General features: G+C 33.7%; 1 protein-coding gene across 2 annotated transcripts in view; it reads left to right on the forward strand.

Moving 5' to 3' along the window:
- The first annotated feature begins 1657 nt into the window (after positions 1-1657).
- The window catches only part of LOC105199685 (insulin gene enhancer protein ISL-1), a 101449-nt gene continuing 80723 nt past the window's right edge, over positions 1658-22383 (forward strand). Inside the window, exon 1 of one of the 2 annotated variants that reach the window (XM_039451696.1) lies at positions 1658-3197. In XM_039451696.1, the coding sequence (XP_039307630.1) occupies positions 3083-3197 (115 nt within the window). In that variant the 5' untranslated portion in view covers positions 1658-3082. The remainder of the gene's footprint in view (positions 3198-22383) is intronic. The other variant, XM_039451697.1, reaches the window with a different exon arrangement.

Here is a 22383-nt window from a genome sequence, read left to right on the forward strand (position 1 = left end):
AACTAAACTTCTAAGAAACGAAAATTCAAACAATGTTAACGTGAAAGAAGCGTTAACGTTTCCAATTGCCCTATCACTTTTTTGATCGAAATACGAAGGATTTTCGTGAAAATTAATGAAACAAATGCAACCTTGAGAAATTCTTAACGCTCACTTATTTTGAATCTTTTCGATACCAGCTGCTTCTAAAGCTAAGTATAAGGCTTAAATTAAAAGGCTACAGTGCACTCCTCATCTAATGGAATCCGAACCTTTTCGTTGCGCGATGTTTCTAGCCTCTGTCGGACATTGCGCAGAAATCGACCTAATCGATACTTCGTGCGGCGGTAGGAAGAGTCCCGCCGTTCTCTCACCGGAGACACGTTCAAAGTGTCCTCGAATATTCTTTTAAAGCGACGGTTTACTCAAAAAGGAGGACGATGAAACGAAAGATTCGAGAGTCGGAACGTTTTTCTGATTTAGCGTGAAATAGAGGAAACGAGAAATGTCGGGATGTCTGTCAATTTTTGAAAAATTGTGCTATATAAGTGGCCGCCATTAGAGATAGCGCCATCCGTGACTATGATGAACCTATCTCTTCGGCCAAATACGCGAGGACGCCGAAATATTCGGCGACTGTCGGTCCAGTACATGCATTAATGCACAGAAAACGTTCCGTTACTAATAACTCTAGCCGAACTATGGTACTTCGCTCGTTCTATCACGAATTTAACAGTTTGATTAACTTTACGAACAAAAAAGTATACAAGTGTGTCTGATTGATGATCGGGTCGCAAGTCACGTGACAGTTGGATCGCGACCAGTATATCGGCACAGCGGAATCGTGAGATAGCAGAAAAATGAATAAGATAGGAAAATAGGAAGAGAGACGCGAAGAAAGGATATTGCAAGCTGCAGTCGAGCGAATACAAGCATAGCGTGCCACGGACACGACATAGATACCCGGCCTTTGGTTACCGTTCATCGGGTAGCATCACGACAGCGAGCAGATTAACGGAGAGAAAGAGCTAGAACTGAAGAGAGGGAGAAAAGAGGAGAGATCGACGAAGAGGGCAGAGGAGAGGGAGAGAAACGATGGAAAATATGTCGACGAAGACGAGCGGCCGAATACGACAATATATCGGCGGTGAAATGGAGAGAGAGAAACGGAAAAGAGACAAGATAAAGGAACAACGAAGGGTAACTAGAGGCGTACAAAGGAGGGTAGCAGGAAGAAGGAAGGAGCTGGGTCGACGCGGAGGAGAAGAAGAGGTAGAGGGGAGGGAGAGAGAGAAAAAGAGGGAGAATGTAGCATCGATAGAAGAGTCGCGATGGTGGTAGGCGACTATACGGTGGAGAAGAAGGATGCGTAGAGTCACAGAGGATAGGCAGGAGAGAGGATAGGCACACGCGCGAATCGATTAGGTGCGCGTCGGCCATTTTGTTGCCGGTTCGCCGGGAGGCCGCGGAGGCGTGGATCCCGGACGGCGTCGACTCCGCCGCGAGGACGAATCGTTCGCTGTCGCGCGCCGCGCTCTCGCATTCGATAGGAACGCCCGAAGGTGGTAGGGAAAGTTATAGAGATCCGCCGCGAGGCTTGAACGGAAGTGGGGGGGGGATGGAGGGGAGCCGCGGGATCGCGGTGGGAGTGAGCGAGACGGTGGAAGAGCGAAAGAGCGATAGAGCGGATAGTGTGGCTCCGGCAGTGGGATCCGGTTAGGTTGGGTCGGATCCTCGAGCAGACTATAGCGAGACGCCTAACTGGCAGTCAGTGGCTCTCGGGGCCCCGCGTCGTCAGTCTCGTCGGGGTAGTTTCGTGTAACCGTGCCGTCTCTCTTCTCCTTTCTTTCTCTCTCTCCCTATCTTTCTCCCTCTCTCCCTTTCCATCTACCTGTCACTCGATGTTTGCTCTTTCTTTCTCTCATTTCACCTGCTCCCCTCCCATCCCTCCGTCCTCCTGTCGACCCCTTCCTTCTTCTTCCGTGCTCTCTACCTTTCTCAAGACGTCTTGTCCAGCTACTGCCACACGATGATTATTTCTTTCGTTTACCCTTACCGCTGTCTATTATCGTTCGACTCGTCTTCTTAAGGGACTTTAACAACGGAATATTTATCGTTACGTCGCGACACGCTGCTTACCCCGCGCTGCTGAGTGACGAAAACATAATCGCGTGGCGATTCTAGTGAAGGAAGAAGCAAGCTACTGATTTCGGAGCCGGTTGCTCCGGTCCGAGAACGACTAAGCCGATCGCAGAGATCAGGAATATTGTTCGAGTTCTGCGTCGATATCGTGTCTACGGTCGCATTTGCGTTTGACAACTACGAGAAATCTCTCGCCGAAATCTCTCGTAAAATAAGATTCGCGATATTCAGTGAGTGCGTGTCATATATAATAAATATCAGCGTAAAGTGCGGTGATTCGACGAAGATTCCGAGAAGGAATTGTAGAGCGAAAAAATTGAAGAGTCGTAAACTCGGCGAGAGAGAGAGAAAGAAAGAGAGAAAGAGAAGTCAGTCGAAAGCCGAGTGCCGAGTGTATTGGGAAAAGTCTCGGAAAAAAACGAGACACGTGGAAATATTGGAAAAAAAAGAATAGCAGGTTGAATTTCCAACAAAACGGGAGATTATGAGTGTTGGCTGAACTTGATAGGCTCTAGCGACAAGCTGGAGTAACAGATATACCTGAGCGCCAACCACACCCGGTGAGATAATTTAATCTCTCCGTATCTTCGAAATTCGTCAAAGCTAGCCAACAAAGGTTTTGAGCACTTACCATTTTGACGAAACAATAATGTAAGTTCCGATACAGTACATCGATGTCGTACTGAGCAACTCTACGCGAATGAGAATTTTAATTTGAAACACGAGAAAGCGCAGCAGAAAAACCCAAAGCGGCCCCCTCTATACGTGTCGTACACTTTTCGCGTCGGGGGCGATTGCGACCCTCGGTAGCATCTCGCGAAGGTAGCGGACACGCTGGGAGTTTCGCGAGTTCAAAGAGTACGACCGGTGGCCGGCGTACGAAGGCTTCAAGATTGCTCGAAAACCGTCGCGCGAGGTGCGCAGGAGTGGCAGAGCTGCGGAAATAGGGGCTGCCGGCGTGATGCAGCGGGTGGGTGCAGCCGGGGGGCCCGGGCCCATCGGCTTTCAGGGCCCTCCGAGATCGCTGAAAATTTCACCGATCAATATACAGGATGAGCCCGCCGATCCCACGCAGAGTGAGTACTCGAGCTTTTTTTCTTCCTCTCGTTTTTATATGAATTTGTCGAAGTATATGTACTTGAACCTTTCGAAAGCTAACCATTTTCAAAAGGTCTTTTAGAAGCTCTTTTTTTTTTAAGTTCTGCACTAATTTTCTTTGTTTTGATACTGGAATACGCGATCAATTTACGAACCTCATCAATTTTCTCTGTTTTTTATTTCTCAGAGTTGAGCTGTCCAATTTTCGAGAGGCTCGTACATGGAGAAAATTTTCTCTTAGAATTTAAAATCATGGTAGTCGCGAGACAACACAAATTTCAAAGAATTTTATTATACAATTTTTAGTAAAAATTAACTAAAATAGTGATTAATCAAACGATGATTACTATAATTTCAAGAGTGAGTTCTAAGAAAAAATTTTCTCTATATATAATACCGAAGTATATAAAAAAGAACATGTCACTAAAACAGACACCGCTGGATAAGTGTACAATAGCTCACGTTATTTCACGCAGATTCGAAATATTTAAAAGATATACTAGCCACAAGGGTATTTTTCATTTCCCTTTGATCTACATTTGTGAAATTTGTGTGCATGTGCAATAAATCGTTCTAATTTTTGTCCAGACAGTAAATAAATTTTGTCGTGAGTGTTTCGATAGATCCTACATTGCAGATAATCTTGTTCGATTGAAAATGATCATTTTTTTAACAATAATGGTTTTTCTCCATCAATTAACGACAATTTGCATGGCTAGCTACGTCGTTACTGTTTAAACGTTTAAAAAACTCGATCACTCGACAATTAGCTTAAACATGTCACTTCGTTACGTGTACGTCACGTAATTAGATAGCCAAATAATCATCCTCTCGTATTCATTATTTTATCGCGTCATTCATTATTTTTCCACGGTAAAAAAGCGTAAATCAAAGGACAAATACATTAAATACGTGTAACGTGATGTGCTTGGCAATGTACACACACACGTGCGCGCGCGCGCGCACATATATGTGTGTGCGTATATGCATATAACTATTTATACAATTATGAATTATGATTTATAAACATAAATTATATACTCCTTTTAAATATTTGTAAATTTTGTAGTTTAAATGATCATGAAATCAAAGTCAGCAACGAAACGAATATCAATTCATTTTCGCTCGTGGACTTCGCAATGGACTTTTGGTTTGAAGTAAACAATGTATATCTGTGTTTATGACTTAACTTTAACCGAGCAATGTGGAACGCCGTTACACTTGCTTGTATATTCCGATCTCTACTTTCAAATCATTTTCTCGCTGGTGCGATCATCATGAGATATCTGAATAATGCAGCCTTGATAATAACGCGCGACAATTTTACGTTTTGCTAAATAATATCTCTCAGAAATCGTAGAGATCGGAAAAAGTAATCCGGCAGCAACGAATCGACGGTAATGGATATACATCTCGAACGATTAGATCGATCGTCTCGCGTTTAACGCCAATTGCACGTACGCAAATGATGCAAAATTATTACACCATAATAACGACATGCGGCATCGCGGATACTTCGATCCGAGATCGCATAAGAACGGGAAACGGCCTCGTTTTGCGACGCGACATCATTACAATGCCGTTGGCATTGAAATTACTGGGAAGTCGTCGTCGTACGCCGTGTCCAGTCGTTGCAGGTGAATAAAATCTTTTTGTCGTACGATAAGCTGGCAGTTAAAGTCTGCGTGATTTATGGGTGACGATGCGCGAATCATAAAAAAATGGCGCTCAATCTTCGCAAAAAGAAAAAGACATAAGAAAAGAAAAAGAACGATCCGCGGATGCTCTTCGAACAATTTACAGTTAATGAAATGCACTTGTGGTAAATAAACCTTGGAACGCCGTCCATTATCGAAGACGCATATCGTGCACGATTATTTTCCGACGTAATATTGACTGTAAATCAAGGATAGTCGCGAGCGGGAAGGACAAGGGTGAAGCAGAACGGGGACGTGAAACCTGTTAATGTGCTTGTAGAAATGCGCGATCGACAAGATCAATCATTAATTATCTTGCTGCTCAAAAACGATCATAGAAACGCCAAAACATGTCTAAAGGAACTTTGATAATTTCCAACATTATCGACGCTATTTATCGCGTTAAAATATTTATCGTTAATTTGACAAAAACCTTCGTTGACATGCAGTATATTAGTGTTGCTTCAAGTGCATAACGAATGATAATGTTAATTACCATGGCAAAAGTCACGATACATGTTTAGCAGCGAACACAACACTTTATCGTACATTTCACCATACTTGGCATAGCTTCACTTAATATCTAACGATAAAAAACATTGCAGTTTAAATTAAATTTTTCTTTTGGAATAATAAAGTTAAAAGCGGTCCGTTTTTATCATCTGTCGAATTCTGGCATTCAAAGAAATATCGTTACGTTACAAACTTTATATTCAAGTTGTTGAAAAGAAAAGATTAGTTATAATATTTTAATAATTATAAAGATAATTGAATAAATATTCACCGACATTGAAAAAAAAAACAAAAAAAGAAAAGTATGGCGTGTGTTCAGTGCAAAAATTGATGCGCGCCGATTTAATTAATTACCAAAGTATTAAGTAACCGATACGTAATTTAAAATTTCAAAAATATGCCCATATTTACTTTCTATCGTTTTACTTATTTTCAAGTTATTCTCAACGCTAACGTGTAGTTTAATATTAGAATGTGAAAATGCAGCAGCCTGCGATCAGCATCGTGAGTTCACGAGTAAAATTGAATACACTCAATCTAGGTTGGTTAGCTATGTATATGGATCAAGAACATTTTAATTGAGAATTCGCTCACAATTTCGTATTTTTACAATATAATTACAATATAATTTGTTAAATTCGTAAAATTGTGTAATCAAAATCTTTGAGATAAAAATGTATGAATTAAAGTTTAAAGTTATTACTAGCGATGAAACATAACGATGACGGAAACGTGTAGGAAAGAATGATGTTTTACCGTTACAAAGGCAATTTCCGAGAATAATAATTATGTTATAATTTATAATCATTTTTGGTGCCAACCAAAACTGTTTATTGTTGTTTTGTGGCGATCATATTATCATAAACACAAGTATATTTACTTTAAACAATATACGCATGTATGACGGTTGAAGATTAATTAGAATACAGAATCCTTAATTCTCTTATAATTGAATTTTGTGTGCCCATTGAGAAAAAATATTTAAACAGATACAGAGAGAAATATTTCGAAACAAAGGATCAGTACACGTAGCCGATCTAACGAACGCGGAGTCGGCACGAAAGACTGTACACAAAGCTACTTTTATTCGCTTTGAGTAAACTTCTCGATTTGTCAACGAATTCGCTGGTAAAAACTTTTAGACATTCGTTTTTTGTTCGCCAGCATCTAAAATTTTGAAGTCGCAGGTCTACTGGTGGTCGCTGTAATGAAATTGAACGTATTCAACTTTTCAAGCGAATAGCTGGGTAATTTTAACAGTAAGTCAAGAAAAGCTTCGTATCGAGATTACTGAATGAATTAGCGTGCGACTAACGAATAGTTCGGTATACTGCGCACACGTCCATCAAATTTTCTTCAAAACACCGTAAAACGTTGACTGGCTTAACGCGTAGCGACTTTGCCGACCAAAAATTCGGTCTGAAAAAGCGAAAATCGAAGCGTACGTCCATCACCAGTGATATCGCAAGAAGTCAGTGACAAGCGTCGAAAGCAGCTGTTATTACGTTCTTTTTGTTCAAACGACCACTAGACGCGACTTAAAAATTTTAGATGTTGACGAATGAAAAACGAGCGTCTAGTGGTTTTTATCAGCGAATTTGCTGAATTAAGAAGCTTCTCCTCATCGCTCTATAAAAGCAGCTCTATATACAGCATCCTTTAATTTAAAAGTCAGTGTTTTGGAGAAAATTTGATAGACGTATGTGCAGCATGTCGAACTGTTCGCTAGTCGCTCGCTAATTCATTTGCTACTATCGTGATACAGAGCTTTTCTTGACTTGCTGCTAAAGTCACCGAGTTAACTCGCTTAAAAAGTTGGACAAATGTCAACTTCGTTGCAGCGACCACAAGCGATCACTAGACGTCGTGACTTCAAAATTTTAGATGTTGCCGAATAAAAAACGATTGTCTAGAAGTATTTACCAGCGAATTCACTGATGAATTAAGACGCTTATTTCAAGCGAATAAAAGCAGTGTCGTATAAAGTGAGCAGCTAGGTGATTTTAGCAGCAGTGTCAAGAAAAGCTTTGTATCAAAAAGCGGTAGCGCATGAATTATCAGACGACTGGTGAATAATTCGATACATTGCGCAACGTCCACAAAGTTTTCTCCAAAACGCTGGTGACTTTATAGTGTTTACCAACAATATGTTAAAAGCTGTGGCATATAAAGAAACTTAAATGGTAAAACTTGGGAAGTAAGCCAATCAGAGTCGAGAATGTTAAGTCCATGACGTAAGCTGTAGTAAATCCAACATGTTGATTTCCTTATTGCTTAAGTTTTTCTATGTGCCACGGCCTCAATGGTTTCACGCTAACGATTTTGTCAGTCAGAAATTCGTTCTGAAATTACGAGAATATGGCGACAAAAAAGTCAGCGACGGACGTCCAAAGTAATTCTGTGTACAGAACTACTCTTGAGACATGAACCGACACATACATTGTAATATGAGGCATGCAATTTGTAATATTTATAAGCGTATTTCTTTTTTCTTATTTCTCGATTTCTTGCTATTTAAACTTCTAATTATAATTATTTTAACATGCATTGTTCACAAATATCAAACAGTTTCTTCTTATCAGTTCCTTCTTATCGTATCATTCTTTATAAAAATTTCATTATTAATGGCAGAGAAGAGGAGGGGCAGGGGAAAGAGAAATATCGTTTTTTATTAAGCGCTTTACATTCAGAGAAAAAAATTGTTGCAATTAACATGATTTAAGTATTAATCATAATCATTTTCGGTGCCAACTATACATTTATAATTGTCCTATAACCATGTAAATTATAACTGTTAGTTATTATTACATAAATTACGCGAATGCTTAAAAAATAGTTATATTCCCTATAATTATCTGCTTCCGCAGTTTCCAACTCTCTGTTATTTTAAATCCAGATACTTATTCTAAAATTTGAAAATAATCAGTATCGATTACTTTGCAAGTACAATATATGAAATATTGTTTCTTACGACTAATACTCGCATCCTACAAAAATAGAACTTAATTGTTTGATTTGACTCGAATTTTCAAGTACATCTTAAACTTAATCCCATCTTTAGTATGGACAAAAAGCGTTTAAATCGTACATTTATTGCACACAATCGGATTATATATATATATATATATATAACAATCTCTTATATTAAAAAAAATTTGAACGTCAAGAAAAAAGTTTCTTAAAGATTACAGCATGAAAAGCGAAATTATTTAGAAATAATTAATATTTATAAGAGCGTGAAGTATATAAATCAAAAAATAGTCAATGACGCTCAAAATAGAACTTAGTATTAGTGTTCAAATAATAATTTTTTAGGTGATTTTATATACATTTTTTAGTTTCCGGAACTGCGCACCGCATATTCGTCGATCTTGAAACGTAGCTCTTAAAACAAACCGGAAAAGTATCATAATATTATACATTACTAATTAATTTAATAGTATTGATGCTAAGCATTTATAATATCTCCCCGACTGTAAAAACTGTAAAAACTTTCGACTCACTTGAAAAGGACCTCAATCTGAGGTTGAAACATTGTGGATCCATTTTATTAATTAACACATTTTGCCAGAAAGTTGACTGAAAAATTTTGAATTATTTATTATTGTAAAAAATTTGTTACAAAAAATATTATTTCCAGGTAGGGTTGGAACGTCTCTATATTGCGGACTTATCTTAATTAGTTCGAAGAACTAGAAAATGTTATATATAAAATCAGGAAATTATTATTTGAGTGCTAAGATCCGTTTTGACCATTGTTGGCCAAAGTTTTTAATGAGTTATACTTGGAACTAATAGCACATAAAAAAATATTTTACATAATTAATTGACGTAATTTTGAAATTTTTAATAATTTAGGAATAAATATTACAGTTTGCTCCAAAAGATTAGTTTTTTAAGGAATGCAGCACAAAAATTACAATTACTCTAATATCCGAACGCATAAAGTCTGCGCATTTGGTTTTCGATTGCTAATACAAGGCGGACGAAAGAGGGGAAGAGAAAAAGGCTTATTGACAGCCTTGAGCCGACTCAATCTCTACAGAAAACGTTTCTTTTTTTTTGTTAAGTGAAAGCGCAACATTTTTTTTTGCTGATTTATAAAGTGCATAAATAGCGCATTATTATATAATTTATTCATTGAATTTTGGTTAAGTTGGGAAGGAGAGCCAGCTAGGCAGACGCGAGTCAATGATGCCGCTCACACAGTCAGCGAGCCTTTTCCGCATGCAACACACGACGCTCGTGTGCTCATTTATTATTAACGCGAGTTATCGCATTTTCATAATCGGATACATGGAATATTCAACGGCGCGAAACGATTCGCCGATGATTTTCTGTAATTAAATGTTACAGTGTTGCGTTTAACACGTGTTTTTAGCGCGCGCGCGCGCGCGCGCGTGCGAGCGCCAGCGTACGATCCGACAAAGTCGCAATTATCGCGGAGCAACATTAATATCAGCCGTATTTATCGCTTATAATTATTGCCGCGCTATATTATTCGCGAGTAAGAATGGCAAGTGCTGCGTGCGCGTTCGTACGAGCGCGTCAACGATAGGATCGCGGTCTTTAATTTATGCTCGCGATTAATTCGATAATGTGTTCAATGAGGTGAATGAATAATTGAGTCGATGACCGCGATACAGGTATCGTCGCATGCCGAGAACAAAGAATAATTAAATTAACATAGAATTGCGAGATCTCGCAGTAATTCGAGCACGCGGTACGATCTCGATACGAGTCCGATTTTCGATGTCATATGAAGAAGGTGTCGATGTGGGGAAAGATGTCTGTATTCTATCGTCCCAATATTCCGATGCTTCTCTCGACGAATAGACATAGTTCATTAAATGAAACACTTGATATCTGAGAAACTCCGGTAAACAAAGATCTTTGGTGAAGTTTAATGGATGCTATCCGCTTTTGACGTCGCAGCGATAACTCTACGACACGATAATGAACAAGTTGAGATAATTAGATTTGGAAATTGTGCGAAGAATATTCTCTGAATCGCTTCGATCGTTGGCTAGCGATTAGACGACTGTATTCGAGATTCCAGCACGACTATTTGGAGCAAGACCGTTCGACGAAAAACGATTACTTTACTCGGAATTCCGCGAATTTGCTCGATTCATTTATTTTCGCCTGACATTTCGCGGAATGTCTCCTCCAATTTGGTGGCGCAATCGAAAATAGGCTCGGTTGGTTCTGCTCCACGCAAGCTCTCCGCGTTTTGGTATAATGACCTGCACTTTCGATAATGAAAACACGGGGGAGAATGGTCATATTAAAGTCTTAAGAATGTCTCAAAGAATGCAAAAAAAATGTTTCTATTATATTCTATTGCAAATCATTTACACAATAAATATCAAATCAATGAATACAAAAACAATGAATATCAAATCAACGATTATTAGCTTACACATACGATGACTAGCTCTTGGAGAAAATAAAGAAATTAAAAAATTTTAAGGCTTTGTTGCTACATGCTTCTAAACCAGTGCGCAATTGTACGTTGTGAATTATGTTTGCGCAGTAACAATATAAGATATTGCGTAATTGATAATTTGAGAAAAACTGGTTCGATTGTATTGAAACAGTATTAAAAGCATTAAAAAGTATAATTGATAAAAGACAAAACAAATTAAATATATTGCATAAAACTAAATTTGTTGATTGATTCCGTAAAAATTCGTTCATTAACACGACATTAGAACATTTAATGAGAAAAGAATTTTTCGTAATATTGTTAAAATAAAAAACAAAATTGAGTTTTGAAAAAATAAATAAATTTAAAGGATAGTAATATGAAATAAAGAGTTGTGTTCTTGATAATAAGAGATATACGAGTTAGAAAAATTGTGTTAAATTTAACATAAATCACATGTCCCAAACGGTCCACTCAAAATTTTGTGTTAATTTAACATAATCTGGATGTGTTAAGTGATAACATTAATACTTCGTTAATATTTCAACAAAAAAGAAATGTAATCTTGATTTAAAGTTACTTGGATATACAATTAACGTAATTTTTATGATAAAATTAACAGTAGAATAGTAAAAAAAAAGTACGGCACAATTATCCCCACTCCTATTACAGTGTACAGTAACATTAACACTCTTTTTCTCTTCTTGTAAATTTTAAAAGATACAAAATGTAAAATTATAAAAATGATTTAAAAAATATGTTAAAGTCCAATTTAAATACGTACACAAAATAAATACGTGCAAGTTGTGTTACTTTGAGATATTTTTTAAATCATTTTCACAATTCTATAGTTTATATCTGTTAAGTTCAGTTAACATAGCAGACATGTGTTAAATTTACACATGAATATGTTCATTACTTAACACAAAATGTTTAACCAGCAGATTTTTTCACAAAAGTACACAAATTTACCAATAGTGTACGATCATCTACTTATACATATATAAGCAAGAGTATAAAATTTAATTCCAATAATTTGAAAATCTTAAACAGATAGTTGTTTAAAGATTTTTTAAAAATTTCTTCAAAACAAAAAAAAATAAGATTATCAAGCCTGTAGCAGTCGCAACGGTTCTTAACGCTGAATAATAAGGTACCCGAGCCGAATAAGGCCCACCTAACTTATTTTATTTTTTATAAATTTTATTTACAAAAATATTGAAATGAACTAAATGAGAATAAAATGTTTATTTCAACCACTTGGCAAAATAAAATCATTATCTATATAAAACATTTTTAAATAAACAAAAAAGAAATTTTTTTAAACTCTGACATTGGCCCTTATTAAATTCTGTTAAATTTAATAAGGCCCGAATTAAAAACAAATTGAAAATAACAAAGGAATTAAACATATTTTCCAACTCACGGTTAAAATAATTATTAATCACAAATACGAAATCCTTTAAGATCTATTTTACTGTAAAACATCACAATTATTTTTAATTTTGTCTATAATTAATATTTTAACTTTAAGAAATTCTGGCTATTTTAGTGCAATTTTAGCTTATGGAAAGTTAGCGTCATTGAAAATCATTATTTTCTATTGCAAGCCACATACATAATAAATAAATGGCAATGGCTATAACAATAAATGTATAAGTGGGCCTTATTTAATAATACATTATTTATAAAAAAGTATACTTATTCCAATATATATATATATATATATATATATATATATATATATTTGTTTTTTTCTACAGGTAGAAAGTTAAATAATATTATAATATGTTGTAATAAAGCATAAAATAATGTATTTTTATTAAATTTACAACAAATTTTTATAAAAACAGCTAATTTTCCCACTTTGTTACAAGCTTTTGTTGCACTGAATAAACATATTGCTACCGGTATTAATTCCCTAGTCCCTCTTTATCTACTTCCTATGACACATTTTTTAAGCATATATTTTAAACATAAAGCGCATTTTTAAATGGTAAATTTAAAAGTGGGCCTTATTTAGTACTAGGCTTTATTTGGCTCAAGTACCTTAATTTTAATTTTTACAAACTCTAATCTGTTCAAATTGCGCGCCGCGTCTGGTTGTCGGATTTGAAACACAGTCATGAAGCCGGAATACGTAATACTAATGCTTTAGAAGCATCTATGAGATTGCTTATTAAGAAAAATATATTCATATTTATTTAATTGTTTTCATGAGCTCATAGGAAAGTGATATCGAACGGGAAATAACAATATCTTCAAATCAGGAATTATAATTGAATACTATATTATATTATTATCATCAAAACAATTATATCGTGCTTTTTAGACGGTTTATAACATTAAAATAAAAATGCATATAAAAAATATTTTGCTGATATTCAAGATTATCAAACTTTTTAAAGAAGATTTTATGTTTGCTCGTATACGAGACAATGATTATTAATTTGATACTAATATTTTTCTGTACATTCTATTGCAAATAGTCTATTTTTCAAACAAGTAAATGGACAACGTTTTTTTTTATTATATTATACCATATAGTAAAAAAATGTGTAATAAAATAAAATATAGTACGTAATGTAAAACACATGACATTACGTGCTCATAAAGTAGGCGAAGTGTTGCATGATAATTAATTACTCTCCCATTTGAAGGTGCTGAGAATTACGTTGCAGCATGCAGCTTCATTCGTCATACTTTAAGGTCGATAGACTTTCAGAGCGCGAAAAGCGTTTACTCGCGAAAACGCAAGAAAGATTTGCTGGCATTACTTACCGCGGCGATAGTCTGAGGATGCAAAAACTCTTGATCTTCCATCTCTTCTCCTCGTCGCGTCCTAGAGCGAGATATAGTTTTCGTCGGTTTTAATTAACGGCTCATACATTTGCATGATTAGACCCTGAAACAGAGTGCGGTATCAGCATTCCGTGCATGGAAAGCAACCGCAACGTTTACGCCGGGATTCCACGCTCGCCGACACACATAACTCTGCACCGCGACGTTAAATATTTAAATGTCTGTCTGTCTCTCTTTTTCTTTTTCTTTTCATATCTCGAAAGCGTGCGCGTGCGCTTTTGTATTGCCGATTCGTAATATCGTATAAGCCGCACAGAGTAGCTACACAATTGGAACAAACGTGTGCGATACCATTAGCGATATGTTACAATGTTTTCTTGAGCAAAATATCAGGTCATACTGTTGAAATAGTATTAAAAAGAATTGTGACTAATCGAAAATTAACTTTTAATAATTATTTTCGAATCATTTTAACGCTACTTTGATATTATGGTGTTTTATTCTGCTTAGGTTGTTTACTTGGCAATTTTATCCTGAAACAATGAGCATTCCAACCGGTAGATATTTTCAAAAATGCGTGAGATAAGGTATTTGAACCTTTCCTTTTTTTAAGATACAAATGACTAACTCAGGAAATATTTTATATGTTTTTCTGCACATAGCGAGAGAGAAAGAGAGGAGGGGAAAAAGAGGGAGAAAACAGAAATTATATTTAATGGAAGAAAGAGAGAAGATTTAAATTTTACCGAACGATAAGAACTTTATGCTTAATGATAGGCTACAGAAGAGTAATTTCGTAAATTTCAAACATTTTTAAAAGGAATATTAATCCAATCATAAAATACGGTAAAATTTAATTCATAAGAAACTTAACACATTCACGATCGACGATGCAGTACTACATCTTCTCGCGAATTAAATTTGGTAGTCGATGATGTGGTACTATATCTTTTGTTTAGAACAGAAAATAAACATTTACATTGATTCGTATTTATTTTACAAGTTTCTCTATTATACAATCTGTAATAAATTATAAATTTAACATTGAAAATTCTACTGAATTTATATAAAAAATTAATTATTTTAAAAAGAAATTATTGTATTGTACTCTTTTATTAATATAAAAATTTCACATACTTTATATATTTTCAATCGTAATGCTATATTGTAATGTAATATTATATTTAATGTCGTATTTAATTTTAATCTACAATATTAAGTTGTAGGAGACTTTTATGCTTCTTGTAATTTTGGTCTTAATCAAAGTTTTTATAGTTATCTTTATTATTTTAGTACATTATTATGTTGTTTACAAATTAAAATTTTATTTTAAAAATTTGTTGGTATCATAAATAAGTGTTTGACTTTCAATTAAAGAAGCTACATCGAATGTGGATACTAATACAATCGCGAGTATGTTAATAAATTTTTTAATTTTAAAATATTTAAACCAGTTTTGATGCTTTAATCAAAATGACATGCCTACAACGACTGCCTACGACTCTAGTGTCTGCCGGACGGGAAATCAGTATGCCGCTGCTATCAAGTGTAAAATAAAGATTTAACTCTCTACTCGCATCTTGCTAATCCCGATTGTTTGCCTCACGAACGCTCATCCCAACGAACGATTTATTTCGTACGCGTGAGAGGAGAGACGCGTGCGCGTTAAGAAGCGGGGGATCGGCTTCGGTGGAAATCATCAGCCGATTAGAGTGCAGATGTTCTCATACGGAGATTACGAGCCGTTTCCACCCTCCGCGCAGTGCCATCGCGGGGTTAGGCCCGGCAGGGGCGGCGGAAAGTGGATATAACGTCATAGGGTAGGCTTGATTGAATTATCATGAGTGTTTGCGGAACGGCGGCCTGCAATTGAATTAGATGCGGAGCCTTTTCTATCGAAGCGCGCAGATATATATCAGTGTCTCGACGCGAGTTTCTCCATTTCATCTGTTCTTTGTCTCTCTTTCTTTTGAAGATAAAAATACAAAAATTACTTATATTTTTTCATCAGCTTTCCTCAACTTGCGATATTTGGAATAACAAAATCAATCCGATTTTGTGCATTTGTGAGATGAAACAAAATAATTCACGGAAAAAATTTTCTCTTAGAATTTACCCTCAAAATGGTAATCGTAAGACAACACGTGGACTTCCGGTAAACAATTTTTTATATATAATTATAGGGTAAGGTTGCCGAAATCGCACCACTTTTGACATAAAGGCTTATAACTAAGAAATTATGAGGAATATTTTTTATTTTTTTACTTCATAATAAAATACAACATTCTTCTTTTATTTCTATTTTTTTCAGAATTTTATGTATTGTCATAAATTTTTTAATGACGATTTTTAAAAAGCCTTTAAATAGTGCGAATTAGGCAACCGGTCTCCTAAATCGCACCACAGGTTAATATTACTCTTTCTGGAGTAAAACGACACTTTTTCTGCTAGATTCTTTCTTCTTGAGCAAAAATGCGTTAGATAAGCATAATTTTATTAATGTTAGAGATAAATGCCGTTTTATAATTATAAACTAATTATAATTTCCTTCAATGTTATCATTTCAATAACTTTTCAATAATATTGCAATAACATTGCTACATTACGCGATATTGTTACAATGTATGCTTTGTATGATTATTTGATTTTATATATATATATATATATATATATATATATATATATATGTATAACCACGATCAAAGCAATAATGCGATTTAGAATATTAAGACACAGTGTGATTTAGGAGACAAAATTTTGTAAAACTTTATTTATTTAATTTACAAATAAGAATACAAAGTTATTTGAACTTTGTTAATCTAATTTTAATAATATTGTAATCGTTACAAATGATCAAAATTTAGATTATTTTATCTCTTTTGCAAGCAAGCTACGAAATGTGTTCAAAAATAAAAGCAAAGTTACGATTTTTCTGTAAATATTAATAACGAAATTGCTATTGTTTTCAACATGTTGAGTTCAATGAAGGATGATGATAATGTTATGTAGTTTCCAAATAATTTCACACAGAGTGTACATACTGTTTCATACGCGAGGTGGTGCGATTTAGGAGCCGGTGCGATATCAGCAACCTTATTCTGTATAAATGGTTATGTATAATAATACAAAATTTTTTACCAAATATGTCTATATACAATTATATGTAATTCTATAATACACACTGGTAAGAAAATTTCAAAAATTTGTGCTAATCTTCCAGGCAATTATTAAATCTAGTGCTTAATTTCTACGATCTACGATCATACTGCAACCGTGGGCACTCAAACCATAGTCACATTGTTAGCATTGCTTAATTTCGGCCATCACAAAAGCTGTCACTCATCCAGTTCATTGTCGGTTGTCAACGTTGCTCAAAGATCATATTATATAGGAACTGAGATTTGTGATGATCCATGAATACTTGATGTTCATGGATTCACATTTGTGATAGATCAGTTCAATAGATGTTGTCAAAAAGATGAAATATGTTTAATTAAAATACATATTATAAATAAATAAATACAACATTACAGATTTTACTGATTTTCACATATGCGAATAGCATATGTGAAATAACTTGTGAAAAGGCCAGCTTTTGGTGCGTTCGGAAAAAAGTAAAATAGATACCAGTTCTTATAGTTTTTGAGACTAGAAAGCTGATTGTGCTAGTTAAAATTATGTTATATAAATGTCGAAAACATTAAGTACATAAAATTTAAGTTTAAATCGGGAGTACGCGTCGTTATCATTCGTAAGACAAATCGCTATATTACCTGTACTGATAGCACAGAGCGTAAGGCATTATGTTTTGACATTAAAAATATGGAATATCTTATCTTATAAAAATTCTATGTTTAATAATGAATATATCAGATGTAATTGAAAGTTTTCTTGTGGTACCTATTGGATAGAAGAAGCCGATTCGAACATATTCATGAAAATTGTTTTACTGAGTATTTTATTCAAATATGCGGAATAGCATTTGGAATAATTTTTTTGTGTTACACGTTTAAATATAACATTAAAATCTAATAACATATTAAGTATTCATTTTATTAAATGTTAATAAAGTATATCCAGAGCCTTACTTTTTATATATAATTATACATAACAACTATGTGGTTAGATGTTATATATAATTATACAAATTTGAATTATAAAAGATCTTATATAATCATGTAAAACATTATAAATATTTATGTACTATAACTGTATAATGAAGACTTTATATGTATATATATATATATATATATATATATATATATATAGTTTATGCATATTTATGTATATAATTATGATAAAATTAGATAACATTATATAAAAATATATAATTATACACATTTATTTACATAATTTTACATAATTAAATATGACTATATCAAAGCCCAATAAAAAATTTTTCAATTATATAAAAAATTTTTTATTGCTGTAGAATAAAAACAAGTAATACCTATGTTATTAATAGTTATTACATGGAATAGAAATTTACTTTTTTAAAGCACTGCACTCAAGTGGCAGTTGCTGAACGTTGTAGTTGCTGCAAAACGTATGTACATTATAATGAATAGCGAATCTTGTTCGCATAGAACACAGCATAGAACATTTTAACAATGTTGCGGTAATTTAACAACTTTGCTACAATAACACTGAAATATTATATTGTGCTATATAATGGTTTTCTTTGATACAAATACTTATGTTTATTGCTAAAGATAACACAACATTGTCAATAATGTTATAAGAATAATATTATGCTGTTTAATTGCGATTGTTAATTGATACGGAAAGCTTTTGCTTGGCATATCAAAATGTGCAGGTAATATGAAATACTTCAAGAGTATATATTATATATTTCACATTATAACGTTTCTTATTTTTATAAAAATACAATTGTAACTAATAAATTTTCCAGATTTTAAATTTATGTTTTATATGCAATGATTTTTCTTTCGTATTTATGTAAACTGTCATTTTCTAAATTACTTAAGTAAAAATATAAGTATTTTTGTCTTTGTTATAAATAATAATATTTATTTTAGATGATAATGTTTATTTTACATGATAATTCAATAATTTATTATTTAATTTAATGTTCTACAGAAATTTATGCATGCTTTTTACTGCTAATTTGTTACTCTATTCATAATTTTATTGCCTGAATCGATTCGATAACAATAATGGCTGTGTAAACTTAAGTTTAAATTAACACAGCTAGTAGAAAAAAATTAAAAATTAAAAAAATACAAAACATATTTCTTTTGTGATATTTTGTTATTAATTATTGTTGCCAAGTTGATTTTATCATATGTGATTCAAAAAAATCATCCTGAAACTACTATGAACTAACATAACACCGTGAAATATTGATTTTATTCAAATATTTCAATGGATTATATTTCTCTGGTTCTATATTTTTCGGTTATTTTAATAAAATCCAACTTTGTTGCTTCACCTATAACCTATTCTGCGCTAACACATTTCAAACTTGCAAATTCTATAAAATTTTTGTTAGATTCTCTTTCTCTCTTTCTGATACTGTTGCTTAGCATTTTGATTAAATTCGATTTTGTTGTTTCTAAGCTTCGGAATCTCCAGCTAGTTACTTATCCAAATACTCAGCATAACACTTAAAATTTGCTAATTTTCCGAATATCTCTTTCCTGAAAATGTCAAGCAACAAAATCAAGAAGTAATAATCAATCTAGATGTTCGGCTGAAAAATAAAGTTTCATATGGTAACAAATCATGACATTTTACAATTAGTTAAAATTCAACATTTAACACGAGCATGGCGATCCTTTAGGCTCTTCAAATGATATGGCATATGGATTTTTGCATGTTTTGTAGCAAAAATAAATAGTGTACAAAAAATCATTCTTTTTTCGCTAAAATATAGCCACTTTAACTTAAAATAGCGGCTCATTTGGTCCATGGAAACGATATGGCTACTTGGCGGTTGATTCTTCTTGATTTCACGTAAACAGTCATTAAAAACAAACGGTAACATATTAGGAAAAAAATAAAAATTTTTTTTATCACGCGTTATTAATTGTAAAACCGCAAGTTTGTCATACTTTCGTTTTCTTCACCTTTATCATCTAAATTATGAATTAATGATGCGCCGGTTTCAAGCGGTAACAAATAAGGACTAAAAAAGTGTTATTATCTCTTGAACTAGGATAGAATCGTTCTGGAATTAATATTTTATATAGAATTATTACGTTAGTGTTCATTACATTTTTATTTATTAGAATTAATATTTAGAGTCACTGTCATCAGTCAATAAACAAATAAAAACTATTTAATATAATTACTTTTTCAAATAAAAATGATATTATAAAATCTGTAGAAAAATTAGATAAAAAATTTAAAAAGTATCAACTTGCAATTTATTATTTTGATAAATTTTTTTAAATAATCATTTGCTGGTGATTGTTCAACAACTAGTGAAATAATCCTATATATGTACAGTAAATTTATAACAAGTTTAAAGAGACCAGATTGACTGAGCAGCAAAGTAGGCGATCACGCGGAATTATCGTATATCTGGTTTGTTATCGATGAAAATCGAAATCGACAACAGCGCGGCGTGTTGTCCCGATGATACTGCGATTCAGTTATCCTGTCTCGGACGGAGGGAAAGCATACTGAAAGCATACGCAATCGTTCGGTACACAAAGTTATCGGTGATCGGAGAGATTCTTTGCGAAGCGTGTACAACGAAAAATCAGTGCATTCCGCGAATCAAAGGCGTGCCGCCTGGTCGAAAAAAAGGCGTCACAAACGCACCGAACAAGACATCTGATAACATTTCGCGGCGTTATCGCGCGGCCGATTGATTAATCGGTGCGATAAGGATCTCGACATCGGTATTCGTCGTGAGGTGACGAATCTCGAAATCACGTAATTTTGGTGAGTTCTCACCTTGATGCTAGAGACGTGCAATGATAAGAATCTAAATTTGTTTCGTTCGCGGCAATCGACGAAAACGAATAGAGATAAAAAGGCGTTTTAATGCGACGGAGTACATCGATCAAGCTATCGTTTTGAAGAAGATCCGGTCAATAAAAAGTTACTCTGAAACGGATTACATTGCAACTTTCAGTTTCCTATTCTATATTCCTGTTTTCACTAGGATTAAATAGAATTTCTGTAGGATTCCTATTCACAGGGAAAGAACAATTTTCATCGCCGCAACTAATTATGATTTGCTAACATTGTATTTATTATTGTAGTAAATGAATTTACCACTATTGTTATTAAATCGGTTTTGTAACAAAGTATTGTATACTTGTCTGTTAAGATCATATCGATTACAAACTGAAATCTGCTATTCAGACGTAGTAGCTAATCCTATTGTGGCGATTGCTTCGTCACATAACCAACTGACAAAAGCGAAAATTAACGAGCACAATAAGAAAACAAAAAGGCATATTTAGAATCGAACCTTTTAGATAACACGATACACAGCAGAAATACATATACAGTAAATAGAAATTGAAGGTAATAATAAACAGGTAATAATAAACATATTTAAATTTTACGTTGGACACATCTCGCGATCATACCGAGGATATATAAAACGTGCGAGAAAGAAAAGACTTTCTCTCTCTCTCTCTCTCTCTCTCTCTCTCTCTCTCAAGTATCCGCAAATCAGTACAGACGCGTAGCTTATAAATCGGGTGCTTAGAATACTTTGCATTAAAACTGACTATAAGACAATTTGATTTCTCCAATTATTTTATCACTGACACACTCACAAGATAAATCTCAAACTACGAAAGAATTTCTCGAGGTCGAGACCCCAAAATTGGACTTTAAGATAAAAGTAACATGAATTTGGACAGTACAATTTCGATTATTTCTATTTAAAAATTAAAGAATTCAGAAACTTGATATTCAGATCTGCAATGGCATTTAAGGTAAGATCGCCAATATCACATCGGGTCCTAAATCGCGTATAAATTCAACCACAGTACTTGAACACTCTTTGTGGGATTGTTTAGGAACGTACAGAACACTATCATCATTCTTCATTGAACTCAACATGTCAAGAACAATAAAAATTTTGTTATGTTTATAGAAAAATCGTAACTTCGCTGCTAGTTTTCAACACATTTTGTAGTTTAATTGCGGAAAAGATAAAATAAATAATCGAAATTTTAATAATTTGTAATGATCACAATATTATTAAAATTAGATTAACAAAGTTCAAATAATATATTTAGTTTAGGGTATTTATCTTCAATAAAATTATGCTTATCTAACGCATTTTTGCTCAAGAAGAAAGAATCTAGCAGAAAAAATATCGTTTTACCTCAGGAGGAGTTAACCTGTGGTGTGATTTAGGAGATCGGTTGCCTAAATTGCACTATTTGAAGACTTCTTAAAAATTGTCATTTAAAAATTATGACAATACATAAAATTCTGACGAAAATAAATGAAAGAAGTGTGGTACTTTATTACGACGTAAGAAAATTACAAATATTCCTTATAATTTCTTATTGTTAGTTATAAGCCTTTATGTCAAAAGTGGTGCGATTTCGGCAACCTTTTACCTTTTACTAAATTATCCGAAACATTAAAACTTATGTCTCCCACAATGAAATTATAGTTAATGATTGCAACGCGTGAAAAAATATCATAGCTTTTCATTAAAGTATCTGAGTAGTTAAATTTTTTGTAACTCTTACAATGCTAATAACTAATTAAATTCAGTTATGC

This window comes from Solenopsis invicta, chromosome 7 (assembly GCF_016802725.1).
Source record: "Solenopsis invicta isolate M01_SB chromosome 7, UNIL_Sinv_3.0, whole genome shotgun sequence".
In the NCBI taxonomy this organism is placed as follows: Eukaryota; Metazoa; Arthropoda; class Insecta; order Hymenoptera; family Formicidae; genus Solenopsis; species Solenopsis invicta.